Raw genomic sequence first — 15,224 nt, 5'->3', positions numbered from 1 at the left:
AGACCATGGGATAATACCAAAAAAAAAGAAAAAAAAGAAAAACGTTCAGTTTATCTTGTCTTGAACGAGTTGCTTCTGCTGACCTTGAGGTTATGTGACACACAGACAAGAGGCATGTTCAGTTCTCACAGAATTCCTCAGTCTTGTGATAGTGCTGTTGTTAAAGGTAAATAGCACATTTTTTGCACTCTGAATGTACTTCTTTGTCTCTTGGTGGTCTTAGATGATGGCATACCACAGCCACCATTCCAAAAATGAGAACACACCTTCCTGCGCCTAGCCTAAATTAGTTAGCTAAATGAGACTAAATATAAATTTACATTATTCAACAGACAATCTGGGTCAGTCCCACATTGTTTAAATCATATATTGAGCCTTGACGTGATGGGGTGAGGACAAGCAGAGTATATGATGAGTAGAACAAGATAACATGCAAGTGACCGAGTCATTTCTCCATCAGTGACTTGAGGCTGCACATCCACGTTTTATATCCGACAGGAGGTCCCATTTCATTAAGCCGGAAATGCCAGTAAGGCCCTGGAGGTCCTAATACTAGGAATTGGCCTCACTTTAGAGGGCTCCATCTCGGAACTTGCCACCAGAGGTCAACTATGACATAGAACCAGAAGTGGAAATGTCATGTCATTTGTAGGAGGATCCCAGTGGTAAACTCTTGCCCCACACACCTGTGAATTTCTCCAACTGCCAGAATGAACACAAAGATACAAAGATGAAGCTGCCACAAACTCCCACGATGTTTTGGGAATGTGAATAGTAAAGAACAGTGCTTGAGATAACACGTCATCAGAAGTTCCATGTCCAAAATGCCACCTTCATCTTAAAACAAACCCCTTTAAATTTTGTTTCACAAAACCAATACTTATGGTAGATGTTGGAGAGATATTACTCTCCTTCAAGATAACCATTGTAGCAGCCATGATAAACAATGTAACAATAATGTATTCATTATTACAGGGGTGAATCAATGTAATCATTTATATTAACAGTTATAACTATACGATCCTTTGTATTGTAAGAAATGTCAAGTTCTCCTTGTTCAAAAAGAAGAGGCCTGTGAGGCCCTTTAGGGGGCTGCATGTGAGATAAGGACGGCATCTCTGTCAGAGTGTTGTGGTCAGTCATAATATATGGAGAGGGTGAAACGTTTAAGGTTTCATGATATATCTTACTCCACTAATCAGCAGGGCAGTAAATGTTGGTGACGACGTATGCTAAAGGTAAAGGAAATAAGCAATAGTGAAGTAACGTAAATCAGAGATGAGAGGGGATCTGTGAAGATGGGCCCCACTTACAAAGAGATGAGGTAATGTGTATCTTTTTTTGAGAAAGCGTGTATAAAAATCGGTGCTTTGTGAGAAGGTGTCAGTCACTCCCCAGGACCTGACTCAGTTTGTTGTATGCCTTTTGAACTATACAATAAACTTACACCACATCTGACTCAATATTAGACTCCTATTGTTTTGTCTCAGAACAGGTAAGGTGTAGTGTTGGGACTCAGTCCCATTTGGCCGAGGCTGAGAATTTCACCCACATAGACAACACAAATTTAGTCTAACCAGACCACGGGACACTGAACAATTTTTGCCTTATCTCAAGTAATATTTAGTTACAACAATGAAATTCCTGGACATTTTCAGCGGCAGCTCTTTCCTCGTTTTCAACTCTGCAATGTAGCTTTCTCAAAGTCGCTCTTGCTTTGCCTCCCCACGCAGGTTTTTCTTCTCAAGCTGTGCAGTACGTAGAACAGGTCCCTTCTGCCAAACATTGTTAGCACCGTCATCCTGACACTTCACATAACTCACATTCGGGCGTGTGAGTCCATGTCATTTTGATGACTTCACTACTAGGCGATACTGGTAAAAACAAGTCACATATGCCATCATTCCATTGGCTACGATTAAATCGTCAGTGTGGTTTCCATCTGCAATCAGCTTCTATCAAGACCTTTCATTTCATTTTTACGTTAGTAAACTCGAGCTTTATTACCACTGGACAGAGTTTCAACACCCCTGCAGATATCTCGGCAATCTACAACCACAGCCCTCTAATCAGTATCCAACTAATCATTATCCAAGTTGCGCACAAATAAATCTAATGTTCTTCGGTTGACAGGAGATAACCCGTTCATAAAACATTACAAAACGACACTGATTTTAGTAATATTACATGATCCCCGAAGTCAGTGGATTAGTATGATGCACTACGAAGGGGCTTTCTGAATTTGTCTCGTTTTATATTTGTGTTAAGCACACTTCATGGATTCTGATTGCGTCCTGAAAATCATACCGCCCATCTCCAGAAAGCCTCGCCCTCTTTTTATTGTTTCTTTCTAATTGGCTAGGCGAGTGTAAGTCTGCATGAGAGCTTGGCGTGTTGATCAAAACAGTGCGAGAGGAAGTAATTTATCATGAGGCGAATTCAGCTTAGCTGACTGCATGTACACCAAGACACTGGTGCGAGGTTCAGGCTAATTTTCGGTGTTCCTCCGGAAGAATGAATCGGGAGTGTCTTGGATTAGTTTTGACAAACTTCAGTTACACTTTGTATCTGGTAAGTGTAACTGGCATCTTCTGTAAGATTTACTTATTATATAAAGAGGCGATAACGACGACTGACTTGTCAAACTCTGTAAACGGACAAACATTCAGTTTGGCGATAAGTGAACTGATCTCATTAATCATAACTTTGCAGTTTATCAGTTATGCATTGTGACCACGTGAGAGTGGAACTGTTGCTGCTGTTTCAGCGTGTGAGGAGTTGTTTTGACAAACAGTACTGTCAAAACTGATTTAATTTCACTGTATCGTGAATGTCAGATTGACAGAAGATGACAGCAAACAGTTATTTTCTATCCGTAAGTTTGTTGAATGGTAAAAATGAAATGACTCATTATTGTATTAGTAAGCACAAGTTATCAACGTTAAAAGTAATTATATCTGAATAGATAGTCACTTCTTTCTTCAGTAAACTAACAGTCTTACTCACGGAAGTTTTCCCGAAAAAAACCCATCATTTTTGTCAAATGTTGAATCTGTTAACGATAGACCTGTAAGCGTATCCTCGTTGATTTGCATTTTTATTTGCATGTATTGGCCCAAAGATTGCGCCAGGGAAGTGAAAAAAAATTTAAGGTCTAACGCATTCGAGAGAGGATATTTGAAAGCATGTTATGTAGGTCGTGACTGTTTTGAATATTCGGCTTTACAACCCCTCAGATAAAAATCAAGTTGCTGTAAAGCAGCGTGGCCTGCAGTGAGTGCTCCAACTCAATTTTTAACAGAACCTGCTGCTATCAAGTTAAGCACATTACATTCTACTTTCAGTCGTCATTCTACACGAAGTGTGAAAATTAAGGCTGCCTAGCTCAACTGCTTTTGTAATCTCATGATTTGCTGATAAAATTCACACTAGCTTTAATTAAAGTGCAGAAACAAATATTCCTTCTCCAGATTTGGTACTTAGTATGTCTCTAATACGTGGGTGTTAGGACTATTCTCTGGACTGTTTCATCACCTTACAGAGGAGACCTGAGTACCCCTGGAGGTACTGAAGCTCAGGCTCCCAGGAGCACTTAGCTACATCTTAATCCCACAGCCTGACTCAGTCAAATTTCTTTTCTATTGTTCTTCAAACAAAACTACAAAGCTCAATACAGTCATGTGTTTTATAACTTTATGAAATAATTGGCAGCCTTTTGCTTATGTTTTCTTCCCTATTCTTGTTTATAGATCCTCTTTTTGGTTTACATATTCAGACATGCTGGAGCCCATGACATGGCATTACATACACACACAGACACTGTCAAACTCACGTGCAGTACTAGTGCAGTGCAGCATTTGCTGAGATACAGTCTATATCTCATGGGTGGATCGAAAACACTTATGTAACCAAGATACAAAATGATACTTGGGTGATGCTATGCAGCTGTTCTTACTAAATCTGTGATGCTACAAACACATATATTGTCATGTAGAGGAAATAACACCTTTTGTGGAGCAGGGGAATTTGTGTTTCCGGTTCAGTTCACTGCGGTTTGGCTTTACATTACAGATTTAACTCACGCCTAAATGTCAGGTGTGCTCTGCATTTGCTTAACTCTGTCTGGATGTTTTCAACACAGTATACACCCTTTAACCCAGGCGCACCAGTCTTTTGATAAAAAGGCGTTTTTAGACAGGACGTTGCACAGTGGCATTTTACTGGAGGAGCAGTAATGGCTAAGTAAATACAAATATATGTGGAAGAGATTATTGTTACGTGCTGCCCCTGAAGCAATATGTGCAGTATGCATACAGAGTCAATATTTGCACTGCTATACATGTTGGGGTGTGGTGTTGGTAAGCTAATCTCCTAATGTCATGCATCTCTTAGGAGGATTTTTGATCAGACTCCATAACGCATGCAAAATGGAAATGAGTTTTCTTGGACACAGTCTTCTTTTATGAAATAAATTTCTTTCACCACATTGTGTTTAAATGTGTTTATTAAAAATTGTTGCATATTTGAATTTGAATGGTGGAGGCCTTTGTCTATCATACTTTTCACTGAATCTGTTTCATTGCTTTCTCTCATTTTGTTGAAAATAGCATTTGTTTTCATTTTGAATACAAGAATTTCAACTGTAGTTTCACTGTCAGATAAGAAGTCATAAGGTAGAGGTCACAAGCTCTCACAGGACCTTCATTATGCTGTCATTTATACTACTGATGTTGCGCTCCAAAAGTTCACAAGTTGGTTCCTTAGTTAAAATTTTATTTTTCTTTGTTTGTGTGATACAGAAGAGGCCTGTGCTGATAATTTATATTTGTTTCTCCTTAATTATTGATGTAGGAAGGGAAGAAGCTTCGAAGAGCCACTTGAATCAAGGGAAATGACTAAGAAAAAAACAGTCAGACCAGAGACCCAGTTGAGCAGGGCTTATTACAAGCACATGCAATGGGCCAAAACCACTGGCATGTGACCAAATTCAGTTCTGATCTGCCGATCACACAAATGGGCAGATGAAACAGAGATGATTTGACATGACAGAAGCTGAGATTTTATAACACACCAATAGTAGCAAAGGCACTGGACACTTATATTAGGCAATAGCTCATTCTTAGACTTTCATCCTCAAGAGAGATGCCGTGTGCCATACCCAATGGTTTAAGGTTGTAAGTCATTAAGGAGGCATGAAGACATCAAGAGCAAGAACCATAATGTATTTGCCTTGAACTGCGAGTCCTTAAAAGTAGGATGAGAATGTAGGGTGATATGAAAGTAATTTTGCATTTAACTGTTGTCGTCATCATCATCGTCATCATCATCATCATCATCATCATCACCACTTGAAATTCTTCTAAAATACAAACCCCTCCCAGAACCCTGTTTTGTTTTACTGAATTATTTGTTGGACGGTCCATTTTGAAATGCAGTGCTTTATTGTTCTTTCTTATTTTGTCTTGCAGGGCTGATTTGTTGTGAATGGACTGACCCAAAGTCAGTAGCAAGCAGGCACAAAGCTTTATGGATGTTTTGTCTCAAAGCAAGATGCCCAGACCAGAGGGCAGTATTGGTACTGTGATCTCAAGGGAACTCTTGAAATCCACCAGCCTGTCAGGATATTCCCATGAAAAATCTGTGCCGTACAGTGAAGACTTCATCTCTTTTTCCATGAGCAGACAAGAGGGGATGGACCTTTCTGGTCCCTGGAGTCAGTCAGGGAGCTGTCTGAGAAATGGTAGGAGCCCTGTAATTCCCTCGTTGGTCACAGAGGGGTCAATTACGAATCCAATCATTTACAGGCCTGAAAATGTGGTTTTCCCTGTGGATGATGGCTCTCCCTTAACAGCACATGAGCAAACAGCAAAGCAGAGGTTTGCCTATTATGACAGCAGTCCTGGCAAGCACAGTGCCATTGCGTCTGGAATTGTCATGCCTGTCGCTATTAGGAAGCATCCTGTCGGTCCTGTTAGCATATCTCCCCCAATGCCAAACCCTGTTGGTTTGGCAGTTCCAAAACCAGTGTATGGCCATAGCCCCTGCTGCTCTGAACTTGGTTGCATGACAGGACCAAGATATGTAGTTGATCGAGGATCACAGAAGATACCGTCTCATGTCTATGAGGATGAATGGATGGCACAATACGGACATTTATCGTATCTGCACAAAAAGGAACAGGAGGCGTCGATGCAGAAGAAAGCCTTACAAGTGGAGCACAGTGGTGAAAGAGTACCTTTGAAAGACGTCACCACAGAGGGATACCATGGCATGGGCACAAATGGACACAAGAGGGTATCCTCTTTTATTGAACCAAACCATCGCAGCCACCCCTGTAGCTCCCCTCGCTCATTCATGGCCCCCTCTTCGGAGCACTGTCAACGATTTCAAAACCCTTCCAAAATATATAAACCTCTACCCACATCTCATCCTCCAGTTTATGAGCCAGTAACCATAGCACACCATGGGATCACTCAAAAGGTTTATCATGACCATCCCCATGTACCCAAATATTCCCAAATACCACAGCATTCAATGTTTTATTACCCTCACAATAATATGGATGTGTGTAGAGATGAACACCCCCCTCATATCCCTCATAGTCCTCAGAGTCCGCCAGAGCAGTGCCATATTCCCCAGCCAGTTTTTAGTGACTTGCCAAATCCTTACCCTGTGACTCCAAGGAGCCATGCATTCGTGAGCAACTTCCCTGGGTATCACGCTCACAGAATGCACTTGAATGCTAGCCGAATGAAATCCCCTTCTGATAGACCTTGCCCTCCTCTACCAACTCAGCATTCAGATCGACCTTTGGACTTCTCTATGCCAAGAGCACATATGGTAGGAGCTCCAAAGGGGGCTTCTGGGCAGCCGGGGGCTTTCCAGCCTAGGCAGTCTAAAGCCAACTTTGGTAGCCACAGTCATCCAGCTGTTCAAAGGTACAGCTCTAATTGTTCAGACTGGAGAGGGTCTGACTCTCCTGTTCGGAATAATCAAGAAGGTTTTGGGGGTGCCAAACACACAGATGAAATATCAAATAAGCAGACTAGCAAGAACACCCCACTAGCTAATGCTGAGTCATCATCTAAAAGAAAAAGTGAGGGAAATAGTCACGTGTATGAGCTTAAGACAGTCAGCAAAATACAAAAGAGGGAAAACGGTGAAGGGACAGATGTGTGTCAGATAGCCCCTTCTCCACCAATGCCAGTAATTAACAACGTATTTAGCTTAGCTCCTTACAAAGCATACCTAGAAGCTGCTGGAATGTTGCCAACTGCAACAGGAGCCAAAGGTGGTGAGCAGCAAAACCACTCCAACAAGCTTAAACAAGAATCAGTCATTCATAACAGAGGTCACAAACAAAATTTAGATGAACATGAAAAGGGCTTGAAACAACAGAGTAAAGCTGCAGGCGAAGTGCTAGAAACTGTCATGATAAAAAAAGAAAAGATAGACCAACAGGAAATCTTGTGTCATGAAAGAGAGGATAAGAACCACAATGAGCTAGGTAACTGCATTAAAAATGGAAGAATTAAAGAGGAACCAGAGGAGTCTGAAGAACATATTGTGGCTGATACTATGTTCCCCCAAATTGTGATAAAGGGTGATTATGAAGCTGAGAAGAAATCACTATCACCAGAAAAATCAGAACGGTTGACTGATTGTAAGATTGAGCCAACAATTATGCCTTCAAGGGAATATTCTTCATCACCCAGAGCTGTCAATAAACTCTCTCCCCTCACAGCCACACATGCTCCTGAAACCTCAAGCCCACCTCAGCTACCAGAGACCAAATTTTTCCATCAAAAAATCCCTCCTCATTGCCTTAAACTGTCTGCCTGTAACATTGTCATGCCTGATAATCTCAGAGCTTCTGCACCTAGAGTTAAACAGGTCCCTCAGTCCCCTGGTGAAATAAAACCAAGCACTGGCAAGAGCAGTAGGCAGGCCCGACATCAATTTATGGAGCTTCACCAGTCGCTGTGTAGACTAATTTCCAGGTGCATTTCCCAGACACCTCAGCAAGAGCTCAGAACATGGATGTCCTGTATGGACCTAGGTGAGCCAGTTTCCCCCTCTGCTAAAGCCCCAAAAATCTCATGTCTCCTGGGGTCCAAAGCCAGAGAAATGTGGCTAAAAGACGAAGAGACTGTAATGGCACTCCAAAAGGTGTTGATCCAGCTCGAAACTTATGTCGGAAGCTGCGAGTGCCCCTTTCCGCATGTCATCCGGGCTGGAGCGGTGTTCATCCCAATGCTGGTGGTGAAGGAGGTCCTGTTTCCACAGGTCCAGGGCTCATTCATTGATCAGGTTCTACAAGAACATCGTGTAGAACTGCGGCCAACCACTCTCTCAGAGGAAAGGCATCTGATGCAGCTCCAAAGACGAGCTTGCTCTTCTAAGCTCAGGAAGCTTCTGTCCCTCAAACACTTGCCAGATATCTATCCTGATGTCCTCAACCTTCACTACCATGACTGTGTCTCCAAATTACTGGGTAAGTTATCAATAATAGTAGTCAAGTTGCCAATAAGACCATGCCGTAATTTGAGTTGAGAAAGCAAATATTGTGTTTTGCTACCTTCTCACCTCAGTGATGTAAAAGGTGGCCCACATCTGACATGATTTAGCACATGACAATCTGTTGTTAAAAAACTTATTACTTTAGAGCAGACCTTGTTTTTTCTGTAAACAAAGTGATGGTGAACATCTGTGTGTGAAGACCCCCTTGAAAAGTCAGATATCTTTATCAGTGACCACCATGTAGGTAGTATCAGAAACACAGAATTATCTGCAAAGGTAGTCATTCATGTTGTAGACATGTTTGTATTTTGGCCACATTAGCCAAACTTTGACTGGGACATGATCGGTCCATGACCATTTTGTAGGATCTTGAAAAAAATTAAAAGTGATTCATCAGTGTGCTGGACTTTGTTCACTGGTTGTTAATAAATCTAAACAGCTCTTGAGTACTCCTCCAACACCAACCCAGAAAGTTCGCTTCAATCTTTTATGCATAGCCTTTAGTATAAAGCAGTTTGAAACAAGGCAATACAGACATTTTACTTCACAGCAGTTATGCATATTGACAGACAATTATACACAGCTTTAATTTTGGATCTCATTTTTGATGAGTATGTTTTTGTTTTCAATATTTACTACAGTATCTGGTTTTACAGTTCCATCCATCCATCCATCCATCCATCCATCTATCTATCTCTTGTAAAAAAAAATCTATTAGAATTAAAAGTTAGGATCACTGGCTAAACACATCAAAACGTGCATGTAAAAACTCAATCATTTCCCATTACCTTCTGTTCTTAGTCACCATATTTTATTTGTCACACTTATTTTATTTTGAATCCCATTTATTTTATTTATTTATTTTTTTGCAGATTCCAATCCCACAGAAGGTGTCCAAAAAACAGCCCAGGTATTTGTCTTACTCTGCTGCCCAGCACAGCTGCGTGTGTTAGCAGCAGCATTCTATGCAGAATTCTCAAGCTGTGATTTCAGCAGTTTACTGTCAGCCTCTTCTGCTTCATTGCTAAGTAATCAGAGCCTTTGTAGTTATAATGATGTTAGGAGTGACTTTTTCTGTTCAATTTTAGGACCCTCTTTCATGCTTATGTGTCTCATCTGGGGGCATATGGGTTCTCTTGCTTGCGCAATGTGACCTCGCATACGGCTGAGGCGGAAGAAAGTTTAGAGAGTGTCGGTTTGGGATATCTTTGTCAGTTTCCGTCATACACTTCCCGCTGGGGAAGGATGTGTGTTGGGTAACCGGTCTGGGGATCCTGAAGGGGGTTGGTGGTGTACTCAGACATGCTGTCTTTGTATGAAACATTTAAACTGTCTATCTGCTTGATTTGACCTCTGTGGAGAATTCTGTTTAAATCGGGCTGAATCGACGATTTATAATTTCAATAACTAAGGTTTATAATTTAACTCACTAGCGAATCCAGGTTGAGTTTTACGGTAGTATTGAAAAAGATAAGTTGGCCAAACTTGCGCATGTAAGGGAAAAAACCCGAATGAAGTGTGATACTGGGAATTTGCAGTTTTACAGATTTACAGTGCTGTGTACATTGCCTCACTCACTCTCTTCTTGAAGTTTTCCCATTCGTCTAAAGTAACAAAATAAGTAAGATTAAAATTTTCCCACCCATTCTTGATGCCAGTAGTGTTCACATGGTCTAGATTACAGGAGTCCTGTTAAGATGTCATATGTGTTTACTAATATGTTTTAGAACTTGACATCTTTCTTTTTCTTTTTTCTTTTTTTTTTGGTAGTATTGATCGAAGTGACTGGTTGCTTTAGTCTGCACATTGGTCACTATCGCTGTTCCCTTTCTTTCTCTTTCAGACTCAAGGTCAACAAATCCAGGCTATACAGTTGGCATGGTTTATTGAACTGTATTGAACTGAGTTTTTTGGCACTCTTTGTGTGTGTGTGTGTGTGAGAGAGAGAGAGAGAGAGAGAGAGAGAGTGTGTTTGAGAGAGAGACAGAGAAGAAACAAAGAAAAAGAAAGAAAGAAAGAGAAAGAAAGGATTATGTTGCTTCACACTAGCTGGACTAGAGTAGTGCTGTTCAGATCACTCCCTCGTTTCTGGAGGCAAGTGTGAAACACGTTTAATCCCAGGGTTGGGATTCTATGATAAGACACAAGAACTGCACTTAGAGACAGAATTAGTTAGTGCTCTTGATGGAGAGTGATTACCCCTCTCTTCGACTGCAAAGATGAGAGTGATTGAGCATCACATTTAGTGAAAGACATTTAGTATGTTGTGCATAAAATCATATATAATCATATTCCTGTACTCATTTTAAGATGTATGGCCATTATTAGTCTTTATGAACATTCAAACCCTACTGTCTTGGAACCGTTTTTTAATCCTTGTAGTTCATTGTTCATTGTAGTTGGTTTTTATCATTGTGTATGAATTACTCAGAGGTATGTCAGCACTAAAGACCAAACCTGTTTTTGCCTGTAGGTTTAGAGCTGGACCTGACAGTAAAGAGAGAACATTTGGACGACACACACAATGCTGTCAACATGCCAGGCACATCCTCTAGCTCCTCCATACCAGATGCGAGATCATGGCGAAAAGACCTGAAGACCAGCTCTTGCCTGAGGAGGCACAAAAGGAAAAGTCATAAAAAGGAGCGTATGAAGAGGATGTTTCTAGAAAAGGACGATTTGCCAGCAGAGGAGGAGCTGACTGAAGAATCAGAGAACTGGAGCATAGTCAACTCCCATGGTGAAGAGGAATGGGAAGATGCGAATGGCAAAAACAGCAAGGTCAAGACACGGGAGGAAAGTTGGGAGATCCAGGAGGAGCCAGAGGACTCTTGGGGGTGTCCCCTGACCTCTGATGACCTTTCCTCAGGAAACAGTGACACAGAGACGGAGAGCAGCTCATCTACGTCCTATCAGAGCCGCCTCTGGGGTTCTTCAAACGAAACCCAGAGCCAGCTCACGGGTCACTCAGGCATGATTCTCAAGCTGAGGAAGGTCTTTCACAGTAAGGGCCAAAAAGGGAGGGGGACACACCACTACCAAGCTGTTACAGACGTCTCTGATGATCAGAGAGGAAGCACCAGAGACAAGAACACAGACCAGAGACAAGACGGTAAAAAGAGGCATAACGTTTCCAGGCATGGGGGGAGACTCAGAGCGCGGGTCTTCTCTCCAGCTCTGCACTCGTCTAACCTGCGTAGATCCTTTGCACAGATAAAGTACTGCTCCTACCTCTCCACCTGCCACAGTACTGACCACAGGAGGAGGTGGGTGCTGCGTTCAGCAGTGCAGACAGCGAGACGCACCATGAAGAACCGTTACCCTGACTTGGTGGGTAAGAGGATCCGCCACCTATATGAGGAGAAAGACAAAACCGAGGTGTGGTATAAGGGGGTGGTGCTGCGGATACACGAGCCCCATCCAAACCCACTCAAGACCGTGTTTGAGGTTAAGTATGACAGTGAGCCCGAATGGCAGTACTACCTGGAGCTGCTGGTAGACTATAAAAAGGGATGGCTTAAAGTCGAGGACTGAGTGCTTTTGGGGGGATGTGTGTGAGTATTTTTAGTGGTCATTGGTCTTTTGATGTTTAGTGTTGCTTTCTAATGGTTCAAACTTAACACCACATCCATTGTTGTGAACCTGAATATTTTAGTATCAACCAAGAGTGCTGATATTAGCTGATTTAGTTAAATGAAAAATTAAAATGCCGTTTATTCACATCCAGTTCCAGTAATCTGGGTGGTCAAAGGCCATACTTTCAAAGCATTTTTTTTCATTGTTTACAAAGAGTGTTTTCAGAACCATTGCTGTCCTATGATTTATGCTTGAGCCTGTTTTTTTTTCTTTTCACTTCATCTTATCGTTTGCTGTGGTTTATGCTGTTTTTAGGGGGTTGCTGTTGTTTCCCAGCAGTCATGAAACAAACACTTTTGTTGTAAGAGTTTCTGCTCATTAATATGTCACAACCTGAAGCAGTCATGTATATCCCTCATGTGGGAAGGAAAAAAAAACATTCTAATGCACTGCATGCCAAGAGAATGTATGACATCAGCCTGTAAGAAGTGAATTCTCCAGATAAAACTTTTCCAAAACAACATGACAAATTCTTGCCAATGGTTGTGAATGACTTACCTCAGCTTAACTGTTGAAGAACTTTAAGGTAAATGTCATGGTCTTGTGAAACGTGTTTACAGTGCACCCGGTGCATATCTTCATGGAATCTGATTTGGACTCAAGGACATTTGATCTTTGAACTTGTTTTGCTTCAGTTCTCTATCAAACCATGACAACCTTCAGCGGCAATTGTGTGATGTGTATTTGTTCTGATGTGTCTTCTAAATAAATATTTGTATTTTAAGTCATTTTTCCCCCACACGAAATTAACATGATTACTATTTGACACAGCCCACTGTTTGGTCCAGCAATTAAAATAATTTGTTGTATTTTTAAACATATGACAGGATTTCATTTTTATTTCTTTTTTAAACCATCGGTACTAGACTGTGTGTGGTGTAAAAGGATACTTCAAGTTGTGATGGGAATTTTGTCCTGTATGTAGAAAAGTTGCCATTATGAAAAGCTGTGCCATTGAATTCACAAAGTCTGTGCTGTGACATTTATTCTCACAGCTAAGAGATGAAAATCCTAATCCAGAGACATAATACACCATTATTCCGCATTAGGATGATAAACTAGCCATACAGGCCATATACATTTGTTACCAGTAACTAACCTTAAAACAATTTGTGTTATTAGGATTGGAAGGGCGAGGTTTTGGAGCCAAGGAGCACCTAGACAGCAGCAATAATATCTTATCATTTCTAACTTGTTTCCTTGTCCTATTTTTGGGCTTTTGCCAGCCCATGCTGTGACTGTCATGGGATACACAGTGTGAGACTCTGTTCTGCTGCTCCACCTAGTGAAATTCAAATAGGCAACACTGACAAGATTTGGCTTGCTTTACACTCAACTGTCTCCTCGGGTTTTTTCTATGAAATCAAATGAATGAACTTATAGTAATTATTTCATTGGATGGCTCTCATTTGTAATAAAGTATAATGGTTAAAAATGGACAATTTTTGTATAATCTCAGGTTCAGCTGATGATACAGACAGCAAGATGTAGAGGGAAAAACCTTACAGAAAATGCACAAACAACCAAATGGACATTTGCAACAATTTGCACTTTAATAGTTTGTTTTCTCAAAAACAGACGACTAAGTTCTTCCACATTTTTTACACTATGTATATAAGAAATCAAACATTTTAATAGCATAAAGAAAAGATATATGTAGAAAAGTATTAAAAGGTTTTTCTTTTTTTTTTTGGATGTCTCAACCAAATGAAAGTAGCTGCTTTTTTTTTTGTTACTGTGAATGTTTAATTGGGATGTTCGTAAACTTTGAAACATGATCAAATAGACGGAGCCTCAAAATGCAAACAGGCCTCAAGGTCATGACAATAGCACACAGCGCAGCACAAGAGACAGCCTTAAGACCACTGTGCATCTTTCCTTTAAAAAAAAGAAAAAAAGAAACAAGAATAAAACCCCACTCAACTCCAAATTATTAACCAGGTGCAACAGGGAGCGACAAAGATTCAGTCATGGAAACAGCAGATGGTCGTGTACTCCTGCCTGCTGTTTCCAAACCTGCTGATAATTTCCTCGTTTACGTGCGTCCATCTCTGTTGATTCGACAGTCCAGTTGTCTTTTTACTTCACATGTACATCTGGAAGACCATCTTTGCCCTCAGACAAAAGAGGCTGAGGGAGTCTGTAGAATAAACTTCAAAATGCACATGGGACCAGGCTCACATTAAGCGATGCTCATACATTTTTTTTTCTTCAGTGATTAATATAATGCATGTACAAGAGAGCTAGACTACCCTAGTGACTCAACACAATAGTCTCTGTAAGAGAATGCTCATCGGGACATTTATTTCAACTATACATTTTTGCTTTTCATTAAAAACAAAACAAATCCCAACATGATAACTCATTAGAAAGCCCCTTCACTGACAAAGGTGAGACACTAGGGGCAAGTTCTCTGTTTGAGAGATGGACACTTTGGTGTCGTCTGATCACTTATCTGACTTTATCCACACTAGTGCTTTGTACATGTGCAGTCTGTCTCCATCGCCCTGAGCATCAGGTTCAGAAAAACATGCCCAGAAAAAAAGCAGGAAAAAAAAAAAAACACCCACCACAAGCCTCGCACTTAAACTGGTATCGAGGAATGTTTTTTGGATTCGGTCCTGGGGATCCACCGTCTAAGGAGCATTTAACATAGAGGAACCGGACTGAATCGGATTACTAATGCCAGAGCGCACACATGGACAGAACTGAAGGCAAGTTGAATGTAAAGCACACTGCTGATGGAAACCCAGGACTGAGTTTGAAAAAATACTCCTCCGGCAGACTAGCAGTTAAGATAGGAACAGTGCATTTTGCGGGACAGTTGCGTCTGTGATGTGGTTATATGTGTAAGCGGAGTATGGACAGATGCTAAAGATCAGCTTGTAGGTTTCACTCTTTTTTCCAAGGTTCTCCTGAGGCATTCTGCCTACAAACGCCTTTTTTTCTTTCTTTTTTTTCTTTCAAAACCACTGGCAAGCACACCTGAGCTCCAACAGCAAGAGCATTGCGAGAGTGATGTTCTGCTTTCTTAGCCAAACACAAGAGAGACACTGAAAAGTCTCCAT

The 15,224-nt window shown here is 41.1% G+C and overlaps 1 protein-coding gene across 2 annotated transcripts; it reads left to right on the top strand.

The window, feature by feature from the left end:
- Nucleotides 1-2,435: 2,435 nt before the first annotated feature.
- On the top strand, nt 2,436-12,873 carry c2h15orf39 (chromosome 2 C15orf39 homolog). 2 transcript variants are annotated; one of them, XM_030765680.1, is made up of 3 exons: nt 2,436-2,571; nt 5,469-8,494; nt 10,994-12,873. In XM_030765680.1, exons 2-3 carry the CDS (start codon nt 5,527-5,529, stop codon nt 12,052-12,054), a joined length of 4,029 nt encoding a protein of 1,342 aa, XP_030621540.1. In that variant the 5' UTR covers nt 2,436-2,571; nt 5,469-5,526; the 3' UTR covers nt 12,055-12,873. The 2 variants fall into 2 exon arrangements, with proteins under 2 accessions (XP_030621540.1, XP_030621541.1); XM_030765681.1 differs by lacking the exon at nt 2,436-2,571 and adding an exon at nt 9,393-9,430 and having other exon boundaries at nt 8,406-8,494.
- Nucleotides 12,874-15,224: the final 2,351 nt, after the last annotated feature.

This window comes from Chanos chanos, chromosome 2 (genome assembly GCF_902362185.1).
Source record: "Chanos chanos chromosome 2, fChaCha1.1, whole genome shotgun sequence".
NCBI classification, from domain to species: domain Eukaryota; kingdom Metazoa; phylum Chordata; class Actinopteri; order Gonorynchiformes; family Chanidae; genus Chanos; species Chanos chanos.
This window is presented reverse-complemented; position numbering and strand designations above follow the sequence as displayed.